The following is a 24,739-nucleotide window of genomic DNA, read 5'->3' as shown; positions in this document are numbered from 1 at the left end:
GGGCTTTCTCTTGTTCTTTTATTGGGACTGGCTCCTCTGCTTCTTCATTTTACTTACATTTCTCTGTGAATTTAGGAGAAACTTACCTACTGTGAAGGGTTGTTTTTATGTGGGAGCATCCCTGTGTAGCCTGTATTTTGGAGGGCTGTTTTCAGTATGGATGCCTGCCACATTTTTCCTCAGTATGTGCTGGCCGTTATCCCCTTGATTGATAGAGGGTATGATTGGTGGTGTGGTGACCAGAGCCCTGAAAACGTTTCAAACTTCTGTTTATTCCCAGTGATTAATGATTAATAGGAACTGAAGAGAGGATAAGGGGTCTAGTCTAGGCTAGAGGATTTTAATGAGCAAATTCCAAGATAAAAAGGAAAAACCTAGATTAATGTAGCATGTGAGAAGTGTTTTGAAGTATATATGGAAGATACCATCATCAGAGGTTTCTGTATCAGATAAAAGCAACTGTCATTGTCACTTTATTCTAGGCAAGGCAAATGACCAGCTCTGCCTTTTCAAAGCTACTGACATTGTGAAAAACCATGAATAAATCTAGTTTCAAGTTCAGCATACGCTTTTCTTCAAAGATGCAAATTATTTTAAAATACAACATTGATTAACAGAAGCAGCAACTGAAGCAAAATACAATAAATATGTGGGAATTTATTTTGCTAAGCCACAAAGTATTTTTCCATGAATAGCATCAATTTAACAGCTTCCTTAGTATTTACCAGAAGGGATTTAGAATTGTTTCACTAAACATTAATTTTTCACATTAAGTCAGACATTATAATTATGTATTTAAATTTAAAGGAAGTATTTATACGACATTTTCTGGGTATGGTACTACATTAAACTCTTGAGAATATGGTATAGCTTGTTTTAAATCTTTTTCAAATCATCCTTCCTTTAAACCAGTGCTGTCCAGAACAAAGATAATGTGGGCCCCTCAGATGCAATTTTTAATCTTTAAAAAAAAAAAATGAAAAAAGCTGATTTAATTGTAACATTTTATTTACCCCACTGTACCAAAATATTATAATCTACCAATATACAAAATTGAGATATTTTACATGTTCTGTACATCTTCAACATCTGATGTGTATTTTATACTGATACCTCATCTCTATTTGGACTAGCTACATTTTGAGGGCTAAATACCCACGTGAACCTAATGATAAGGAAAGATACTGGCCTGCACATTTCCACTGTCTGGCACATGTGCTTGTAGACAAACATTATGAATGACTGCCACTTTCCAAATTCTATATTCTATCATTACAGATTGGATCTACTACTTTGGGAACCCATACATTAACAAACATTAAACAATGTAAGACCAGTACTACTATGTCTGATACTAGATAAATGGCAATGAAAATGGCTGCCATGATCACAACTAACAGTGAGTAGACAATCTTCTTTTTCTCTGCAGCACTTACCACAATTAGTAATTTTCTGCATTTCTTACTTATATTGTGTATGTGCATCTGTTTTTCCTATGACATTCCATGAGGGAAGGAATTATTTCTACCTTGTTTGCCATTATACCCCTGGACCTCAGTAGAATGTGTTTTACACACAGATCATCAAATACCTGTTACCTGAACGAACACAACCTTGCACTGATTATCAGGCTCAACCAGCTTGTCATTTCATTCTTCACTGTTTGTTTTCCAATAGTTAAGACATATTCCACATTTTCTCAGTGAAAGCAGTGAATAGCTGTTTTCTCTTCATAATAATTTCTAGTAGCTTAACTCAAATATTAAAAGTAGGGAAGTTCCCCACTAGTCAGAATCACATTTTTCCTGTCTTCAGCACACTCTCCTCCTCTCCAACACACAACAAAAGCAGAATGGTTGAGGCACAAATGAACAAGTGTCAGAAAACAGCCTCTCCATCAACCTCTTAGACTGAGAGAGAAAGGAAAACAACATGCATGCACCTAGAAGAAAAGAATAGTGAATATTGTTTCCTACCACACAGTCAGTAGTAGTGGCAAGGTTCTTAAGAGCTCTGGAAACTTCAGAAACTCCTTTGGCAAACCATTCTAAGTTAAACAGTAGAAATACTGTAGTAGCCATGATAAAAGAAATCCTAAAACTGGTAATTTAAACAAAGCAAAATAGCATGTCATGTAATATCATGACTAAATGTGAAACCTGTAACAACAAAAAAAATTCTAAAGCCCAAGCTCAAATCTCATTCTGTATGATATGAAATAACAGTATTTTAAAAGTCCTTTTGCAGACTGTAGAAATCATTTTATTTAGAATGTATACACTGGAAGAATGAAGGAGTTGAGACTGAGGGCAGCTCTTACCTTTCTATTCTGTCTATAGTAAAATAGCACTTTAATAACACTGGCATTTCCCAAATTTATCTGTTTTGTAATTTTAGCACCAAAAACTCAACTCCTCATCAAATGTTCCCTGTTTTGCAAAGTACTGGAATACAAAACATTTCATAGTTCAAACTTTAGTCATCTGTTTTGTGTAAATCAATTTTTAAAAAACCAAATCATATTTAAAATGCACTAAAGAAAATTACTTTTCCCTTTTCTTTTTTGGTGCATGTTCCAAAAGTGGTGCAAATTCAGCCTCCTCACTGTGCTTGCTTTTCTTTTTTTTCTTTTTATGGTCACTTTGGTAACCACTGGAGTCACTGCCTTGGAAAACAGGGTCCTGGTGCTTTTTCTTCTTCTTTGGCTCTTCCTTCCAGAGGCCATTCACATTGTTGTTATTAATCTGCAGATCTGTCTCTTCCTTCATGGTAACATCTGCAAAATCTGCTAGCTCTGTGATACCACTTTCCACTTCATATGGCTCTGGGTCTTTCTTCTTTTTCTTTTTCTTCTTTTGAGGTTTTTCAGTAGCTTCCTCAGTGCCAGTTTCTGTTACTTCTTCAGAAACTGCAGAGCACTTGGTTTGTAAACTATAAATTAGTTTAAAAAATTTATGGAACATTAAGCAAAAATGAAAGAACAAAATAAGATCAAGAATATTCCCCACATGCTAAGATTTTTCTAAATAATGACAGTAGTACAAGATACCATACCTAGGACACAAATTTCAAATATTCTATCCTGTTATCTCCCAGCACAGTGACATGTCTTGGAAATGTTAAATTTTTTGTCTCCCAAGTACTTTTCCTAGACTGTTTCATATATAAAAATGACATAAACTTTTGTCAAAAACATGCCTTCTAAATTTTAGCTTGGTTCAGAAAACCAAACTGAACACTAAACATCACCATACCCAGCCTTACCAGCCAAACCAGTGACATTTGATAGGAAAAAAAAAAAAAAAAAACTTCTCCTATCTATCAAAGTATTGGAGTTCCCCATCTACTACCTCAATCCTTGTTTCAAGTAATAGTTCATTGTTCTTCTTAACCTATGCTGAAGCAGTATGACTTCAAAGTTGTGAATATTTTATAAAAACAAGGATCAATGAAGTAGCCCTCTCTCTATAGAACTGCTGTCCCATAGAGTAGCACTAGCCACCTATTTAAATTTAAGAAATTTCAATAAGATAACTTAAAAAATTCACTTCCTCAGTCACACTAGTCACATTTCAGATGCTCAAGAGTGAGGCTTGAGCAACAAGCTATATTGCACAAATATAGCACATTTCTATCATCACAGAAAGTTCTTTTGGACAGCTGCTCTAGAACTTTAACCCATACTCTTGTTACTTATCAAGGCCTTATCAAGGCCGAATCTAGAAAAAGTTGCTAACACAGGATGCGAAGAGTTCCCCCCCCCCCCCCATTAAACTTGGCTCCCATGAACCCAGGCTCAGGATCAAAGTAATTCTTACAAGAATTCCAAACAAGAAAAATACAGAAATTAAATGATCTACCTGGTATAATGACAATAATAAAAGCATTATTTTTGTTTCAACTGTGTAAAAACAAAAGGGTAATAGTTATGCAATATGATTAAGCTTCTAGTAGTCTCAAGTTCAGGGATCAACTTTTAAAAAGATTACCAACAAACTAGACAATAAAAAATTGAATTAATAAAATACAGACCAGTTAGATGCAGAGCTTCAGAATATTCAATGCACTGTCAGAGCACTTATGATTCATATTTACATTGACTTTATGGTTTGAAAGTACAAATATTCCAGTAAAAAAAATTAACTTTTTAAAAGCAGGATTTATGTTTCCTAAATTCAGAATTTAATAGAAACGATTAAGTATCAAAATGATAATAATGTGATTAGGAACTGACCTAGTGATATTCAGTTTTCCCCGAATGCAGAATACTCCAGCAGCATCTGAGTCTAAACGAAATACTTCAAATTCTAGTTCATCACCCATGTTTATCTCCAGAGTCTGCCACTGCTCGGCTGGCATCTGCTCAGGTTTAGGAATGGAGGCATTGAAGCACCCATGTACTAAACAGCCAATGTGGCTGGAAGACACTTTATTAACTGTACCCTGGGAAGAAGGAAAAAATATTACATCAAGAAGAGAGCCAAAGAGTTAAAGGTGAAACAAACTTTACAGTCTTCAAAGTGATCTTCAAATAGAAAATGTCAAAATAATGGTATAATTCAATATCGAAAAAGTCGATCCTCATTTAAAACTTACCACATATTATACTAAAATACCACTTTAGGAACACTGTAGAGTTTTTAGAAAGCTCACCTTGAGCATGGCTATTTTAACTAAACCATAACATTACTAGAAGCTTTAAAACTAAATAATAATAACAATACTATATGATTTTAAGGTTAAAATGAAAATTTCCAAGGAACTTAGTTTTCTGTTCCCCTAGTTATGAACATATATAAAGTATATGAATGAAAACCCGAAGCATTTTTTTAAAAATCACATATTTTGAATTATAAAACTGTAAGAAATATTAACACATATACAGTGTTGTTTAATGGCAGTACCTCCTTCCACATGTGACAGAATAAAACTTACTTGTCTCCTTATAAGGAGTCCAGAATGATACCTTCTGGATGGTCTGAAGGATCTGTGCTACATCTATACATTAGAATATTATTCAGCAATAAAAAGAAGCTACCAAGCCAAGAAAAAGACATGGAGGAACCTTAAACACATTTGTATGTGAAAGAAGCCAATCTGAAAAGGTTACATACTCTGTGATTCCACTATATGACATTCCGGAAAAGGCAAAACTATGGAGACAGTGTAAAAAAAAAAAAAAAAAAAGTAGTTGCCATTGTTTCTGAGGGAGGGAGCAATGAATAGGTAGAGCACAGAGGATTTTTAGAGTGACCAGTTATTCCATAGGATACTGTAATGTTCGATACGTGTCATTATACCTTTGTCAAAACTCAAAGAATGTACAGAACAAAGAGTGAACTCTACTGTAAACTATAGACTTTAATAATGTATCAATATTGGCTCAACAATTGTAACAAATGTACCACATCCGTATGTATGTCAATAATAACTGAAATTGTATGTTTATGTGAGGTTTTTTGGGGGGGAGGGGTGTGGAAGGAGGTGATGTATATGAGAATGCTATACTTTACATTCAATTTTTCTAAAACTGTTACAAAGTTTTCAATTAAAAAATACTCAATGAGCAAAGAAAAGTTTTCAATGTATGGGTTGAGAACACTGAATATGGGCAAGAGAATGGAGCTCAAGGACCTATGAAGTCGTACACACAAGAAAACAAGATTGATCACAGACCTACACAGAAAAGCTAAAACTACAAAAATTCTAGAATCTTATAGAAGAATATCCTTGCAACTGAGGGGTAGCCAAGTTTCTTAGATAGGCGTTAGAAAGTATAATATGATAAATTAGACTGCATCAAAATTAAAAGCTTCTGCTTGTCAAATGGTACCATTAAAAGTTAATAAATAAGACACAGACTGGGAAAGAATACTCACAATACAGTTAACTGAAAAGGATGTGTACCAAAACTATGAAAAGAATACAAAACCCCAGTTAAAAAGGGATAAAGTACTTGAACAGGCCCTTCTTACCGAAACATATGAAAAAGAGCTCATGAGGGAAATACAAATTAAAACCGTAAGGAAAAACTACCATATGCCCACCAGTAAAATCAAAAGACAACACCAATTGTCGGCAAGAATGCAGAGCAACTGGAAGTACTGAAGGGGATATGAGTTCTCCATAAAGTTAAACACACGTTTACCCTGACCTAGCAATACTGCTTCAAGTTTCTACTTACGAGAAATGAAAATACATGTTTACAATAGCTCTGTTCGTAACAGGTCCAGACTGGAAACAACTCAAATGTCCATCAATGAGGATGGATAATCAAATTGATAATCAAAGTACATATATACTCATATAACTGAATACCATGAACGATTAGAAGACAAAATCCACCAATATACCCGACAGCATGGACATTACTCAAAAACATGACCAAAAGAGGCCAGACTGTGAGTGTATAACGAAAAATTCCGCTAATAAGGAATTACAGAACAAGTGAAACTGATTTATGATAATGAAATAGTGTTTGTATCTAGGATAAAGGGGATTGACCAGGACAGGGCATGAGAGTCACTTCTAAGGAGAGAAAATGGTATATGCACTTGTCAGAATTCACTGAGCTGCACAGGATGATCTACTGCATTTTACTGTATGTAAATTAAACCTGATACATTATATTGTATGTAAACTATATCTCATATTATTAAATGGAAAAAAATGGTCACATGTATTTGAGGACTGGATCTTATTGTAGGGGACAGAGTAAAAGGGATAATTTAACTTCATTTCACTTTCTGTACAATTAGAATGTTATTTCCATGCACATATTTACATTTATGATAATTTACAAAAAGCAGATGACAGTTTAATTTGGGAATTTTAAAGTACAAATCTACCACCAACTTTAATAGTATGGAGGTTATAGGATCCCAGTTTGGAGGGCAAGGGTACTATTTCTAGCAGTTCAAATGACATTGAAAAACATTTTTAAATTAGAAAGGCCTTGTAATTTTGTTATAGTGAAATCTGACCTACATTTTAATTAACAGTATCAAGGGCTAGTTAACAGTTCTCATGGACTAAACAATTCCTATAGACATTTAGTTAAAGGAAAAAATACATATATAAGTACATATGAACACAGAGAACTGCTGGTGGGAAAGGAGCAAGTGATGTGGATAAATGTACACATTTTAGTAGATTTCACATCAACTTCTGCATTTTCACCTTCTCTTAAAAAACAAAAAACTGAAAGACCTTCCCCACAGGGCCTTCATTTCCACAGCACAGTATGGATGCCCTGACCCCTATCATTCATTTCCATTACCTGCCTGGTCCCACAGCTATTTGGATTTGCAACTCCAGTTCTATATGTTGCTATACCATCTGAATCCTATATAAACAAACTATACTTGTATATATTTGAGAAGTTATAAAATAATAATAAAAAAAATTTTAAACCTTTAAAATCATTCTGATGGTATACAGAGAATAAATTGGATGGGGCATATACTCTGTACATGCACGTCAGTTTTAGTATCATGGAGTTTAAAAACTTGCCTAGACTGCCGCTGAACAGAAAAAAGAATGAAAATAAATGACATTGTTTAAGACACCTCTAGGACAATATCAAGTGCAGTAAGATTCACATGATAGGGGACACAGAAGGTTAAGAGAGAAAGGGCCTGCGAAAATATCTGAAGAGATAATAGCTGAAAACTTCCCTAACCTGGGAAAGGAAAGAGGCACTCAAGTCCAGGAAATGCAGAGTCCCACACAGGATGAACTCAAAGAACATGCCAAGACACACTGAAAAGCAATAGATAACCTACAAGGTAACTCCCATAAGGTTACCTGCTAATATTTCAGCAGAAATTCCATAAGCCAGAAGAGAGTAGCAAGATTATTTAAAGTGATGAAAGGGAAAAATCTACAACCAAGAATAAATACCCAGCAAGGGTCTCATAAGATTTGATGGAGAAATTAAAACCTTCACAGATAAGCAACAGCTAAAAGAATTAAGCACCACAACACGAGATTTACACAGTAAATGTTAAAGGAACTTCTCTAGGCAAAAAAGAAAATGCCACAACTAGAAACAAGGAAATTACAAAATGCAAAAACTCACCAGTAAAAGCAAATATAGTAAAGGTAGGAAATCACCCACATGCAAAGCTAGTAGGAAGGGGAAAACATTAAAGTGGTAAAAATCACCTACATCCACAATAAGCAATTAAGGGAAACAAAACAATTAGATGTAAAATATGGTATCAAAAATAGTAATCATGAGGGGAGAAGAGTACAAATGTAGAGCACTTAAAATGCATTTGAAATTAAGAGGTTAACACCTTAAAAACAATCACATATATATACATATGTGTTTTATATCTATATATGTATGTTATATACATATATGTGTTTTTTATATATATAGAGAGAGAGAGAGAGACTGCTCTACAAAAACCTCATGGTAACCACAAACCAAAGATCTATAATAGATATACACAAACGAAAGACAAAAGGAATCCAAACATAACACTAAAGCTAATCACCCACTCACAGGAGAATAAAATTAAAAAAGGGGAAAAAAAGACCTACAAAAACAAGTCTAAAACAATTTTTAAAAACGCCTATAACAACATACATATTGGTAATTACCTTAAATGTAAATGGACTAAATGCTCCAACCAAAGGTCACAGACTGGCTGGAGGAGATCAAGATGGCAGAGGAGTATGATATGCAGCTCACCTTCTCCCACAAAAATATTAAAAATACATCTACTAGTGGAACGATTCACAGAGAACATCTACTAAATGCCAAAAGAAGACCTCAGACTTCCGATCACAAGAAAACCTCCCCACAGCCACGCAGGATAAAAGGAAAATGAAAAAGAAGGAATCGCAATGGGTCCTGCACCCCAAAGAAGGAGCTGTGAAGGAGGAAAGGTTCCCACACCCTGGGAAGTCTCTTCACCAACAAGGAGATCAGAATGTATGGAGGGATAGCTTCATAGCCCAAGAGGAGAGAGCAGCAACTGGTGTGTGGAAGGCAAAATGGAGAATAACATGCACAGAAGACCGGCACTGCCACACTGCATTCCCCAGCCTGAGACACTCCTCTGTTGGTGTGGGAGGGGGCTGGGTGCTGAAGCTCAGGCTTCAGAGGTCAGACCCAGGGAAAGGACTAGGCCCACCACGAGTTTCTTTCCCCTGTGAGTGCTCCCAGACAACAGGACACCGCTATAGGAGCTCCAGGGGTGTGCTGAGTCACTGCCACCACAGCAGGCTCCTGAGGCTGGCATGGACTGCTGCTAAAAGACCCACAAGCAGGCGCCAGGCCCTGCCCTGTCCCAGTCCAGGAGTGCATGGAGAGCAGCACCCATACGAGACCCTTCAAGCGGGCGTGAAGCTCTACCCCTGCTGTCCCGGGAGTGCACAGATAGCACCAGCCCATACGAGACTCATGAACAGGCATCAAGTACAGCCCCCAGTGTCCCAGGAGGGTGTGGAGAGTAGTCGCCCATAGAACACCCATGAGCAGGTGCTAGGCCCTGCCCCTGCTGTCCCAGGAGGGCATGACAACAGCCATCCATACGAGACCCACGACCAGGCAACACGCCCTGCCCCCGGTGTCCCAGGAGTGGAGCGCGGGCACCCACACAAGACCTTTCACCAGGCGCCATGTGCTGCCCCTACTGTCCAGGGAGCATGTAAGGAAGGCTGTACCTACACACCCCATATCAAGGGGATAATGGCAAGCACACACTGAGGAAAGAGACAGCAAGCATCCAAACTAAAAGCAGCCTCTCAATTCCAGAAAACATGGCAGAGTAGAAGGACTTGAGCTAACCTCCTCTTGCAGAAACACCAAAATCACAACCGCTGAACAATCATTGATAAAGAAGACTGGAACCCACCGAGAGATATTTTTACATTCAAAGACAAAAAAGAAAGTGAGACGGCAGGAGGGGCATTTTCGCAACATAATCAAATCCCATACCCACCAGATGGGCAACCCACAAACTGGAAAATTAATTATATTGCAGAGGTTCTCCCCACAAGAGTGAGCCCCATGTCAGGCTCCCCAGCCAGAGGGTCTGGCATCAGGAGAAGGAATCCCTAAAAGCACTTGGAAGCACTTGGCTTTCAAAGCCAGCGGGGCTTGAGTGTAGGAGCTCCACAGGACTGGGGGAAACACAGACTCCACTCATGGAGGGTGCACACAAGGCTTCACATACACTGGGACCCAGCATAATGCAGTAACTCCATAGGAGCCGGGGCCGGACTACCTATGGGTCTTGGAGGATTTCTGGGGGGGGAGGTGGGGGTCAGCTGTGGCTCATGGCAGGGGCAAGAACACTGGTGGCAGAGGCCCCAGAGAATACTGATCAGTGTGAGCTCCCCTAAAGGTTGCCATTTTGACATCAAGACCTGGCCCTACCCAACAGCCTGCAGGCTCCAGTGATGAAAAGCCTCAGGCCAAACAACCAGCAGGATAGGAAAACAGCCCCACCCATCAGCAGACAAGGTACTTAAAGCCACACTGAGCTCACAGCCACCTAAAAACACACCCCTTGACATGGCCCTGCCCACCAGAGGGACAAGACCCAGCTCCACCCACCAGGGGGCAAGCACTGGTACCTTCCACCAAGAAGCCCGCACAAGCCTCAGGACCAGCATCACCAACAAGAGGGCAGACACCTGAAGCAAGAGGAGCTACGATCCTCCAGCCAGCAGAAAGGAGACCACAAACGCAGAAAGTTAGACAAAATGAGATGGCAAAGAAATACGTTCCAGATGAAGGAACAAGATAAAAACCTACAAAAACTAAATGAAGTGGAGATAGGCAACTTACCTGAAAAATAATTTAAAGTAATGAGAATAAAGATAATCTAAGATCTTGGGGGAAAAATTGGCAGCACAGACCAAGAAGTTGCATGAGGTGTTTTTAAAGAACAAACAGATGAACAATACAATAACTGGAATGAAAAATACAGTAAAAGAATTAATAGCAGAATAACTGAGGCAGAAGAACAAATAAGTTAGCTCAAAGACAGAATGGTGGAAATCACTGCCATGGAACAGACTAAAGAAAAAAGAATGAAAAGAAACGAGGACAGTCTCAGAGACCTCTGAGGCAACATTAAATGCACCACCATTCGCATTATATGGGTCCCAGAAGGAGAAGAGAGAGAAAGGGCCTGAGAAAATATCTGAAGAGATTATAGCTGAAAACTTCTCTAACGTGAGGAAGGAAACACTCACTCAAGTCCAGGAAGCACAGAGTCCCATACAAGATAAACCCAAGGAGGAACACACCAAAACCAGACTGACAAAAATTAAAGAAAAAATATTAAAACAAGGGAAAAGTAACAAATAACATATAAGGGAACCCCCATAAGTTTATCAGCTGATTTTTCAACAGAAACTCTGCAGACCAGAAGGGAGAGGCACAATACATTTAAACTAACGAAAAGGAAAAGTTTAAAACAAGGAATACTCTACCCAGCAAGGCTCTTGTTCACATTTGACAGAGAAATCAAGTACTATAGACAAGCAAAAACTAAGAGATTTCAGTACCACCAAACCAGCGTTACAACAAATCCTGAAGGAACTTCTCTAGGTGGAAAAGAAAAGGCCACAACTAGAATCAAGAAAATTACGAATGGGGAAGCTCACCAGTAAAGGCAAACATAAAGTAAAGGCAGGAAATCGTCCACACACAAATCAGCAATCGTGAGAAGAGGAAAGTACAAATGCAGGATATTGGAACTGCTTTTGAAATTAAAAGATCAGCAACTTCAAACAATCTTGTACATATACAGACTTCTATATCAAAACCTCCTGGGAACCACAAACCAATAATCTATAATAGATACATAAAAAAGGCAATCCAAACACGTCATTAAAGATAGACATCAAATCACCAGAGTAGAGAACAAAAGAGGAAGGGAAGAAAAAAGACCTTAAAAAACAAATCCAAAACAATTAACAAAATGGCAATAAAAACATTCATATCGATAATTCCCTTAAATGTAAATAAACACTCCCGACAAAAGACACAGACTTGCTCAATGGATACAAAAACAAGACCCGTATATATGCTGTCTACAAGAGATCCACTTCACATCTAGGGACACATACAGACTGAATGTGAGGGGATGGAGAAAGGTATTCCACGCAAATGGAAATCAAAATAAAGCTGGAGTAGCAATACTTATATCAAACAAAATAGACTTTAAAATAAAGAATGTTACACGAGACAAAGAAACTACATAATGATCAAGGGAACAATCAAAGAAGATATAACAATTGTAAATATATACGCACTCAACATAGGAGCACCTCAATATATAAGGCAGGGCTTCCCTGGTGGCGCAGTGGTTGAGAGTCCACCTGCGATGCAAGGGACACGGGTTCGTGCCCCGGTCCAGGAAGATCCCACATGCCGTGGAGCGGCTAGGCTCATGAGCCATGGCCGCTGGGCCTGCGCGTCCACAGCCTGTGCTTCGCAACGGGAGGGGCTGCAACAGTGAGAGGCCCAGGTACCGGAAAAAACAACAACAAAAAATATATACGGCAAAATGCTAACAGACATAAAAGGAGAAACCAGCATTAACACAATAACAGTGGGGGACTTTATCATCCATTTTCATCAATGGGCAGATCATTCAGACAGAAAATCAATATGGAAACACAGGCCTTAAATGACACAAAGATGGACTTAATTGATATTTTTAGAACATTCCATCTGAAAGCACCAAAATACACTTTCTTCTCAAGTGCACATGGAACATTCTCCAGGATAGATCACATCTGGGGCCACAATAAACGCCTTGGTCAATTTCAGAAAACTGAAATCATATCAAGCATCTTTTCTGACCACAACGCTATGTGATTAAAAATCAACCACAGGAAATAAACTGTAAAAAACACAAACACATGGATGCTAAACAATATATTACTAAACCAATGGAACACTGAGGAAATCTAAGAGGAAATCAAAAAACAACTAAAGACAAATGACAACAAGAACACGATGGTCCAAAACCTTTGGGACGCAGCAAAAGCAGTTCTAACAGGGAAGTTTACAGCATACAATCTTACCTCAGGAAACAAGAACAATCCCAAATAAACAACTTAACCTTACACCTAAAACAATGAAAGAAAGAATAACAAACAAAACCCAAAGTTAGTAGAAGGAAAGAAATCAAAAGATCAGAGCAGAAATAAATGAAATAAACAAAAACAAACAATTGAAAAGATCAATGAAACTAAAAGTTATTTCTTTGAAAAGATAAAGAAAATTGATAAAAGTTTAGACAGATTCATCAAGAAAAAAAGCAGAGTACTCAAATCAGTAAAGTTAGAAATGAAAGAGAAGTTGCAACTGACACCACAGAAATACAAAGGATAATAAGAGACTACAACAAAACAACTATATACCAATAAAATGGACAACCTAGAAGAAATGGAGAAATTCTTAGAAAGATACAACTGAACCAGGAAGAAAAGAAAATATGAACAGACTAATCAGAAGTACTGAAATTGAAACAGTGATTTAAAAACTTCCCCCAAACAAAAGTCCAGGACCAGATGGCTTCACAGGTGAATTCTATCAAACATTTAAAGAACAGTTAACACCTATCCTTCTGAAACTATTCTAAAAAATTGCAGAGGAAGTAACACTCCCAAGCTCATTCTATAAGGCCACCATCACCCTGATACCAAAGCCAGACAAAGATACCAAAAAAGAAAAATTACAGGCCAATATCACTGATGAACATAGATGCAAAAATACTCAACAAAATACTAGCAAACAAAATCCAAAAATACATTAAAATGATCATACACCATGATCAAGTGGGATTTATCCCAGGGACGCAAGGATTCTTCAAAATACGAAATCAATCAATGTGATACAACACATTAACAAAGTGAAGAGTAAAAACCATATGATCATCTCAATAGAAAGAGAAAAAGATTTTGATAAAATTTAACATCTATTTACAATAAAAACGCTCCAGAAAAGTGGGCACAGAGGAAACATACGTTAACACAGTAAAGGCCATATATGACAAACCGACAGCTAATATCAAGCTCAGTGGTGAAAACCTGAAAGTATTCTAAGTTCAGGAACAAGGCAAAGATGAGCACTTTCAGCACTTTTATTCAACACAGTTTTGGAAGTCTTAGCACAGCAATTATAAAAGAAAAAGAAATAAACGGAATCCAAATTGGAAAGGAAGAAGTAAAACTGTCACTGTTTGCGGATCATGATACTATACATAGAAAATCCTAAAGACGCCACCAAAAACCAAGTAGAGATCAATGAATTTGGTAAAGTTGCAGGATTCAAAATTAATAGTTAGTCCCCTACATATGAACGAGTTCCATTCTGAGAGCACATTATAAGTCCAATTTGTTTGTAAGTCCAACAAAGTTAGCCTAGGTACCCAACTAACATAATTGGCTGTACAGTACTGTACTGTAATAGGTATATAATACTTTTCACACAAATAATACATAAAAAACACAAAAAGATAAAACATTGTTAATCTTACAGTACAATACCTTAAAAAGTACAGTAGTACAGTACAACAGCTGGCATACCAGGGCTGACATCAAGTGAAGAGGCAAGAAGAGTTACTGACTTGAGGATGGAGAGGAGGTGGGAGATGGCAGAGCTGAAGGATAGTCAGCAATAGGAGACAGAAGGCAAGCTGTGATTTCACTCACACCTGACGTTGATGGAAGGCACTTTCCATCTTTGAAAGTTTGCAACTTGAAGGTTCATGTGTAGGGGACTTACTGTATATAGAAATCAGTTGTATTTCTACACGCTAAAAACAAACTATCAGAAAGAGAAATTAAGGAAACAATCCCATTAACCATCATGTCAAAAATAATTGTCAAAAATAATTAAACACCTGCAAATAAACCTACCAAAGGGGGCAAAAGACCTGCACTCCAAAAACTGAAAAGAAATTGAAGACAACATAAACAGATGGAAAGATATACCGTGTTCCTGGATTGGAAAAATCAGTATTGTTAAGATAACCATACTACCCAAGGCAATCTACAGATTCAATGCAATCACTATCAAATTACCAATGGCAGTTTCAGAGAACTAAAACAAATAATTTTAAAATTTGTATGGAAACACAAAAACCCCCAAATGGCAAAAACAATCTTCAGGAAGAATACGGGAGCTGGAGCAATTAAGCTCCCTGACTTCGGACTATACTACAAAGCTACAGTCATCAAAACAGCATGGTACTGGCACAAAAATGGACACATAGATGAGTGGAACAGGATAGAAAGCCCAGAAATAAACCCATGCACTTAACAGTCAATTAATCTACGACAAAGGAGGCAAGAATATTCAATGGAGAAAAGACAATCTCTTCAATAAGCAGTGCTGGGAAAACTGGACAGCTACATGTAAAAGAATGAAATTAGCACATTTTCTAATGCCACATACAAAAATAAACTAAAAATGGATTAAAAACCTAAATGTAAGACCAGATACTCAAACTCCTGGAGTAAAACATAGGCAGAACACTCTTTGACATAAATCACAGCAATATTTTTTTGAATCCATCTCCTAGAGTAATGGAAATAAAAGCAAAAATAAAAAAATGGGATCTAATTAAATTTAAAATATTTTGCACAGCAAAGGAAACCGTAAACAAAATGAAAAGACCACCTATGGACCGGGAGAAAATATTTGCAAACAATGTGACTGACAAGGGATTAATTTGCAATATATACAAAGAACTCATAGAGCTCAGCATCAAAAAAAACAAACAACCCAATCAAAAAATGGGCAGAAGACCTAAACAGACATTTTCCCAAAGAAGACATACAGATGAAAAGATACTCAACATCACTAATTACCAGAGAAATGCACATCAGAACCACAATGAGGTATCACCTCACCTTTCAGAACAGCCATCATCAAAAAGTCTACAAACAATAAATACTGGAGAGGGTGTGGAGAAAATGGAACCCTCCTACACTGTTGGTGGGAATGTAAACTGATGCAGCCACTATGGAGAACAGTATGGAGGTTCCTTAAAAAATTAAAAATAGGGCTTCCCTGGTGGCTCAGTGGTTGAGAGTCCGCCTGCCGATGCAGGGGACACGGGTTCGTGCCCCGGTCTGGGAAGATCCCACATGCAGCGGAGCGGCTAGGCCCGTGAGCCATGGCCGCTAAGGCTGCACGTCCGGAGTCTGTGCTCTGCAATGGGAGAGGCCACAACAGTGAGAGGCCCGCGTACGGCAAAAAAAAAAAAAAAAATTTTAAATAGAGTCACCGTATGATCCAGCAATTGCACTCCTGGGCATATATCCAGAAAAGACAAAAACTAATTCTAAAAGATACATGCTTCCAATGTTCACAGGTGCACTATTTACAATAGCCAAGACATGGAAGGAACCTAAGTGTCCATGGACAGAAGAATGGATAAAGAAGATGTGGTACACACACACACACACACACACACACACACACACACACACTCATGATGGAATATTACTCAGCCATAAAAAGGATGAAATAATGCCATTTGCAGCAACATGGATGGACCTAGAGATTATCATACTAAGTGAAGTAAGTCAGAGAAGAACAAGTATCATATGATACCAATTATACGTGGAATTTTAAAAAATGATACAAATAAACTTATGTACAGAACAGAAGTAGATTCACAAACATAAAGGACAAACTTATGGTTACCAAAGGGGAAGGGGAAGGAGGATAAATTAGGAGGTTGGGTTAACAGATACACACTATTATATATAAAATAGATAAACAACAAGAACCTACTGTATAGCACAGGGAACTATATTCAATGTCTTGTAATAATCTATAATGGAAAAGAGTCTGAAAAAGAATATATATATATGTATATATGAATATATATCACTTGAATCACTTTGCTGTACACTTGAAACTAACAGAACATTGTAAATCAACTATACTTCAATAAAAATTAAAAAACTTACCTAGATTAAACTGATGGAAAATAATTTTTATTGTTTCCTTAAAAATGATTTTGTTACCTACAAAAGCAATCCTTGTGAATTCCAAGGTGTACAGTCTCTTAAAATTTTCCTAATTACATAATTAAATAACTATATAAAGAAAGATAGAAAAAAAAGATACATACCATAAGTTTTTGCCCTGGTTCAGGGCAGAAAATAACAAAATCTGCTTCAATGTTAAGATGAATGTGTCCCTGATCATCATAAATATCTCCTAATTCACCCACTACTTTGATGTTATCATAAGCAATGGGTACACCTAAAAGGCTGTAAAAAAAAAAAAAAAAAAAAGAAAAGAAAAATGATATTTATCCCCTTTTAATTGATTAGATATTCTGAGTCCAGAGTATACATCTCCTAATATAATCACCCATGACAAAAGCACAATAGTATATGATTAGTCTGCAAGAACTTTAGAAGTTCAATTTCGTCAAAGCGTTCCAAAATAATGGCTAAGTTAAAAATAATTATTCAAGATAGGTAGCCAGAAACAAAATGTCCAAGTATGCAAGAGCAATAAGTTGACACTTCTTCCCTATTTCCTATTCATCTGAATTCTAGTCATGCTAGAATGAGAGAAAAAATGGGACTTCGCAAGAAAAATGTCTATTTCTGTGAATATTACTGAATCGAGGCAATTTTGGTATTATCCACCATTACCGAATTTCTGTACTAGATGGCATATATAGCAAGAGAAGTATTGGGGTCAAAGCTGAAGCCCCTGAATATTAAAGCCAATGACTTAATGGAGAAAAATCCCCAAACTGCAACTGTTGCTAGTATAACAAAATGATAACAAATACAACTATTTCATTTTTTGAGAACTGATTCTGACACTTTAATCTGTATGTTCGGGGCTTCCCTGGTGGCACAGTGATTGAGAATCTGCCTGCCAATGCAGGGGACACGGTGAACCCTGGTCTGGGAAGATGCCACATGCCGCGGAGCAACTAGGCCCGTGAGCCACAACTGCTGAGCCTGTGCGTCTGGAGCCTGTGCTCCCCAACGAGACCGCGACAGTGAGAGGCCCGCACACCGCGATGAAGAGTGGCCCCCGCTCACTGCAACTAGAGAAAGCCCACGCACAGAAACGAAGACCCAACACAGCCTAAATAAATAAATAAACAAACTGTATGTTGATTAAACATACAGGATTAGGGGACAACTACTATTTCCAAATGTCATTTCCAAGTTCTTAAAAAATTACAGCTACTGGGGATTCCCTGGTGGCGCAGTGGTTGAGAGTCCGCCTGCTGATGTAGGGGACACGGGTTCGTGCCCTGGTCCGGGAAGATCTCACATGCCACGAAGCGGCTGGACCCGTGAGCCATGGCCGCTGAGCCTGCACGTCTGGAGCCTGTGCTCCGCAACGGGAGAGACCACAGCAGTGAGAGGCAAAAAAAAAAAAAAAAAACATTACAGCTACTAAGGAGTCTGAGCTGGTGACTTCACTGCCACAGCCACTACCTACATGTTTCCGAAAACTTTCCTGACTACCCCAGGCAAGGCTTAAATCATGCTGCCTCTACTCCTATAGGACTCTGAGCACTGTTCTTATTTACCTAATCTCTTTGTTTACATGTTTGGATTCCAGACAGGAGTCTAAGGCCTTTGAGAGCAGAGAATATTTTTGGTGAACTCAAACTTCTAGAATGGTTCACAGAGAATAAAAGTAAGAATTTATACCTAGTAGCAGTTGTTTAAAACAGCCAGGAGTCACTGGAACAGAACTTAATTAAATACCAAATTAGGAAATCCATAAACTCAGAGACTTACTCCAGAAAGCACCCTTTTGAATTACTAATTTCTGCATGTGGCTTTCCTAAGCAGGAACTATACCATCACAAAGAGAATATTAGGGGCCCAGAAAACAGAGAGAAAGGAGGGTTTTAAAAAAAAAGTAACCGCCACATGAGAAAGAAAACAAAATTAACACTTTGTTTCCCCTAATCAACAATTAAAGAGTTTCAAGTGGGGGAAAACTGTTGTCCCCTAAGGGGCATTTGGGAGTTTGTGGTACTAATCATAGTTGTCACACTGCAAAGGCCAGGGATGGGAAACATTCTGCCACGTACAAAACAGTCCTACACAATGAAAATTGTCCCTAGCTCTACATGAGTTAAATAAGTGGACAAACCTCATTTTATAAACATTTATAAACAGTCGGTCATAATACCTAAAAATATATGCATATATGCGTGTGTGTGTGTATGAACATAAAATCTTTGCATGGTTTCAATATAAGTTAAAATTTCCAGGAATGTAACTAATATATAAATTCAAGAGTAGCTTGTTTTGCATGGAGCTTTACTGAGAATATACACATTATTTCAGGATAGCATTTTAGCACTATAGACACTGTATGTTATGTGAGCTGTCAACCCAAGATCCCTGCACCAATCTACATTTGCAACTGATACATTCACAATGATTCAAGGTTAAGGAGGCTTTATTCTGTCCAGGTAGTCATGCTTGAGCATCATCACGCTGAAGTACATTTTACTATATTGTATTAGAGCACTATATGAATGTTTTTTCAATTCTGTAGGTAGATTATACTATCTTTAAGTTTCATTTCAGTACACTAAAGTGTGTTTCCAATGACAGTAAAGGTAGTACTGCAAAATATTTCTTATAAGAGGGCGTACTGAGCTCTGCAGGTTTCAGAACTGCTGACTAGGGAATGTGACCATAGAGCCTAAACCCAAAAGAATTTGTGTAAATCCAGCAAACCTTTTCAGAAGCAACTCACTGCATAATATTTACTAGAAATCATCAGACAGAGACAGACACCTCAACATTATACCTTTCCCTCTTTTACCTTTGCTTTTCTGAAACCATCCTAAGTAGGTTTCAGGGCCGAGTGACAGCCTCACTTGAGATACTTAGAAAACAATTAAATCAAGTTTAAGGGATGATTAGACTGCACGCACACTTAAGACTTTTCTGGAACTACTGGGAGGTAACATTTGCCACCTTCAAATAACTCAAGAGCTGTCATATACAAAAGGGATAAGAAAATGATCTCTCAAAGATATAACTTAGAAATTATAATGTGGTTTTGGAAACCTACTCATTTTCTCTAAGCAGACTTTTCAAAACTGAAATGGTATTATCTTTAAAAAATTCTGTCACTGGGGAAAAAAAGGTGGACAGTGTGTCATGTAGAGGATGCTGTTGAGATAACTAACATGAGAGCCATTCTCAATTCTCCCCTTTTCCTTACTTCTTAAACAAAGAGCAGCATGTCCTCCTGATTGTATAGGATGGCCCCAAAGTCTGGAAACATAAACTATATATGATAAATGGTGGATGAGTATTACAATTCTTGATATATTCAATGTTTTGTCCCTCATTATTAATGCACAGTTTAATGTATGGTGCCCCTTTTGCACAGAATAAACTGGAGTTTTTAGCACACCCCAAAAATAATGGGGGGTAGGGTGGGGAGTTCAGATCTGTTCAGAGTGCAACTTAGGCCACATGGTCACACTGTCCAATTCAGTTACAGAAATTATCATTATCCAGTCAGTTCCTCATCTCTCTGGTGTAATGGTTCCTATTCTTCTAGCCTGTCAAAGTGTAGGCATTAATTAGTTACAGATCAAACATCTATGTTTCCAGATTTTATGACCACCTTACATATCCTTAAATCTCCCAAATGCATCCTCTCTAATCAATTTTCTCTTGGACAGGTATAACAAGCTCTTAATTTTTCTTCATATTTACTGTCTCATCCTCCTTAAACCATCACATAATGCTATCAAGTGGTTTCTTAAACTGCAAAATCGGCTTATGTCCCAGACATCACAGGTACCACTGTCTCAAAAGTGTGCCAAGTTTCAGAGTTGGAGGTTATTGAGAGGACAAAGTGGTAACCCTGCTTCCTGCTTAAGCAAACAGAACAAACAAACAAAAAACACCTGGCAAAGGCAGGTGGGGAAGAGCAAAATGGCCATCCTTTCTGAATTATCCTCCACCCCATCTTTGAGCCACTGCCCTCCTCCCCAGCTGTACCCAATGTCTTTCCCCTGATATAAACTTTACTTCAGTTATAAAGTACTTACAATTATCTGGGCAAAATGTTCTACTTCACAACTACTATCCATTTGTTTATGCCACTCTTTTTGCCCAGAATGCTGATATCTCAAAAGTACCCTCCTCGTGCTCGCTTCGGCAGCACATATACAAAAGTACCCTCCTCCTACCAAGTTGTTCTCAAAGGTCCTAAGATCCAATTCACCACTTCTTCTTAACTTAATTTAGATTTCTGTCAAATTTTAACATTTCATTGATTTATCTGGCTTACATCTGTATCTTTACTAGTGCTTAAAGCTTCTTGAAACAGGGATCTTGTTTTTTTTTTTTATATCCCAAGTCTCTAGTATACAAAATAGACACACAAGTGTGTGCTGGTGCTTGAAGGAAGCTGCAAATTCTAGATGCTTAACCTGTGTAGTGTTCAGGATCCCTTGAGAAAGTAGTGAAAACCTTGGATGCTTTACCCAAGAAAACTGACATAGGAAAACTGCAATTTCCATGGGTTCATTAAATTCCTGAAGGGCAATAACGAATCCCCAGGGAATCCACTCACTCTAGTTTTATAACCCTTACTTTCCAGCCAAGTGGTCTAGAGGATTAGTAAGGTATATCTGCCCCCTCCCCCTGACCCTCCACCCTTGTAATTCTAAGCGTTTTCAAGTTATTTTCAAATATCTTACTTTAAATGCAGCAAAAGGGTTTTGTTCACCTTCAAGAGCAATAGGCTTTCCTTTTCCCACTCTTAAAAAGGAAACAAAGTAATAGTATTTCTCTCATCCCTGATCAGATCCAAGAGAAGAGAAACCAGGGAGAGTACCAGGGCCAAAACAATAAAAACCGCCCTTCGTGGTTTATAAATAAACGATTGAACGAAGTATTAATGCTTCATGTATAATTTTCTATAAAGTGAGAATCTTTTGAAGTACTGCATTCCAAACTTTCATTATCAAATGAGAAAACATACAAAACTAACCGGTCTCCAAACCCCTGGTCTATTCTTACCTCTTCCTCTCGTGGAGCGAGCTTCTTCACCCCTTCCGCCGACACAATTCATGTCACCTTAACGTTTTCTTTCTTGCCTATGAAAGGGACTCTGTACAGATCTTGACCAGGGAGGCACTAGCCTCTCGAGGTGGACTGCCACTCCAGAATGCCTCGGGGTAAGCTCGCTGAGGCCGGTGAGACCTCCCATTCGCCCCTTTTCTGCTGCGCCATTAAGACGTACACCCGCTGCCCCCTCCCGTGCCCCAAAGAAGGAGCAGTAAGCAACGTTATGATGTTTTCCGCTCTGGGAAAGAGAAGTGTAAGAGACTGGTACCTCTCGGAATAGCGCAGGAGCTCGGCATCGAGCTGTTCTCGGATACCGGTGCGTTTCCTGTTAAGGTAGCGCGGCGACAGTGCGATGTGTCTTCGGTGCGGCCCCGCCACCAGGCAGGAGTAGCGGCTATTCACGAGCGCACAGGCGGCCGCGTAGGTAGGCAATTCTAGGCAAGGCAAGACGCCGGCCGGTCCCACCACCGGCCCTTCTGAGGCCGCCTTCGGCCGCGGAGACGCTGAGCAACCCGCAGCCATGCGGCTGGTCAGGTTTCCCACGGCGCGCACTTGCTTACGCAGTCAATAACCGCCTCTCTCTGGACGCCGGGTTTCTACGTCATCCACCAGCTACCACGCCCCTAGGAAATTTCCTCTCCTGGCGCTGAAGTACTCAATTCTGACCAGCAGGGGGCAACCGCTTTTTCGCACTTGGACGCCTGTGGAGCTAGGAACCTGTGGTTAAGCATTGAGCATGCTCAAAGGCCAACCATTAACCCGTCGCTCAAGAGACCGCAAACCCGTATTTTCGCTACGTCCTCATCGGATTTAGAATGTAGATTTATTCGGCGTTCACACTTTGATCATATCCAGTAGTACGGTGGTTTGGTAGGTTTACAAGCTTGGACGGTACAACAAATAAATTTTAAAATATTTATGGAATATATTTTGTGCAGAGAACCCAATCCTAAAAAACAGCCCAGATGCCTCAGACGCCAACACTTCTTAAAACGAAACCATCATCCCTCTCCAGCCCGGCTTCTCTTCTCATTCTGTATCACTAATTCAGGAAATCATACCACCACTTTCCAAATGGCTCGGTCTGTCATCCCAAGGGCCTCTCTTGTACCCCCAAACGTCACACCAGCCCCAAGGCCTGTGGGACACAAAGCCGAAACATCACTCTGTTCGTACATTTCTTTCCGGCCTTGCATCCGAAACTTCAGTATTGCCTGTGGAAGCTTAGTTTTATGGTGAAGATACTCTGGAGCAGCCATGTCTCCATGAACTTGCCCTGTTTAAAGCCTCACACGGGCACCCCATTTCCCTCAGGACGACACAGACTCCTTAATCCGGCTCTTAAATTACCAAACCATTTTAAAATTTGCGCCCAGTATTTTCATTTACCACTCCTCACTTTACACTAGCTGCTAGCCCCAGCATGCTCAGTGAGCCACTCAGCCCACCTTCTGCCCCTCCCCACTCCCTCTCCCCTCCCCTCCCTTCCCCCCACCCCCCAAATCTTCCTCTCCCTTTCTCTTCAGTCTTATGCTATTCCTTCTATCTGGGAATAGGGCAGCTTCTCTCACATGGGAAAATTCTACTCCTGTGTCAAATTTTAGCTCAGATATATACCCTTTTCCTCTGAGTAGTTTACTACCACCCTACTTCTCTTCCCCATCTAATGATAAGGTAGTTCCCCCATCTTTGTAAATTACCACCATCAAACACTGGTTTTATATTAATTTTATGTTAATTGCCTGTTTGTCTCCCCTCCCCCCCTTCCTTACCTAAACTCCAAGGTCACTAAGGCTGGGACCATGATATCAGTCTAGTTCACCACTGCAACCCCCATATGACTCAAAAATAAAATAAAGATGAAATAAAATTCACATTTTATGGCAAGACAAGAAAAATTTAAATGTAAGAATTTTCTCTGCTGATTTGGGCCTCCTCCCTCCCCGTTACTGTGTATTGTGCATCTGCAGACCTCCTTAGGAGATAACCTTCCTTCTTCATCCTGTAAGGGGTCAAGATGATCACTACTCACTTTGTTAAGTGCCTATCTGGATTGTATAATCTGCTGATGCCTCATGTGATGTATAACGCTTTGTCTCAAAAACTTGTATAAGTGTGCTTTGCCATCTAACGGGCAGAACAGTTCTCAAAACTTTCTGAAAAGCCATCTCCCAGGTTATAAACCTCAGGTTGGCTCGAATAAAATTTTCCATTTCTTGCTTAGATCAACAATTGATTAAATTTTTTGTCAAAACAATGCATCTTAAATGAATGAATAAAATAACAGGTGATAAAGAGCTTTGAGTCTAAGTTAGGAAGTAGTATCTAGACATAAATATGTAACATGTATTAGACTGCATAAGTGCCAAGAGAAATGTATATCAATTAGTGGTATGAGTACTAACACCCTCCCACGTCCCCTAGGTACTGTGAAAAAACTCTCTCTATAGCTGTTTTCCACTTGTAAAATAGGGATAATAATACTTGCCCTGCCTACTACAGAGATGATAAAAGGTTCAAATAAGTAAAAAGCATCTTCTTTAGTATTCTTTAATTGACTTCAAATTTAGCAAGAGATGAGAATTGGAAGAAACCGCTCCCAAAGCCCAATGGTGAACCTGTTAAGTCCATAAATGGGAAATGTAAC

General features: G+C 38.7%; 1 protein-coding gene across 1 annotated transcript; it reads right to left on the bottom strand.

Moving 5' to 3' along the window:
* Positions 1 to 214: 214 nt before the first annotated feature.
* On the bottom strand, positions 215 to 22,628 carry POLR1F (RNA polymerase I subunit F). Its single transcript, XM_060020405.1, has 4 exons — positions 22,361 to 22,628; positions 17,127 to 17,268; positions 4,235 to 4,443; positions 215 to 2,931 (listed from the first exon to the last, which is right to left on the bottom strand). Exons 1-4 carry the CDS (start codon positions 22,612 to 22,614, stop codon positions 2,544 to 2,546), a joined length of 993 nt encoding a protein of 330 aa, XP_059876388.1. The 5' UTR covers positions 22,615 to 22,628; the 3' UTR covers positions 215 to 2,543.
* Positions 22,629 to 24,739: the final 2,111 nt, after the last annotated feature.

Source organism: Delphinus delphis, chromosome 9 (assembly GCF_949987515.2).
Source record: "Delphinus delphis chromosome 9, mDelDel1.2, whole genome shotgun sequence".
NCBI lineage: Eukaryota > Metazoa > Chordata > Mammalia > Artiodactyla > Delphinidae > Delphinus > Delphinus delphis.
Note: the sequence above shows the minus strand (reverse complement) of the source record. Positions and strands in the feature narration are given on the sequence as shown.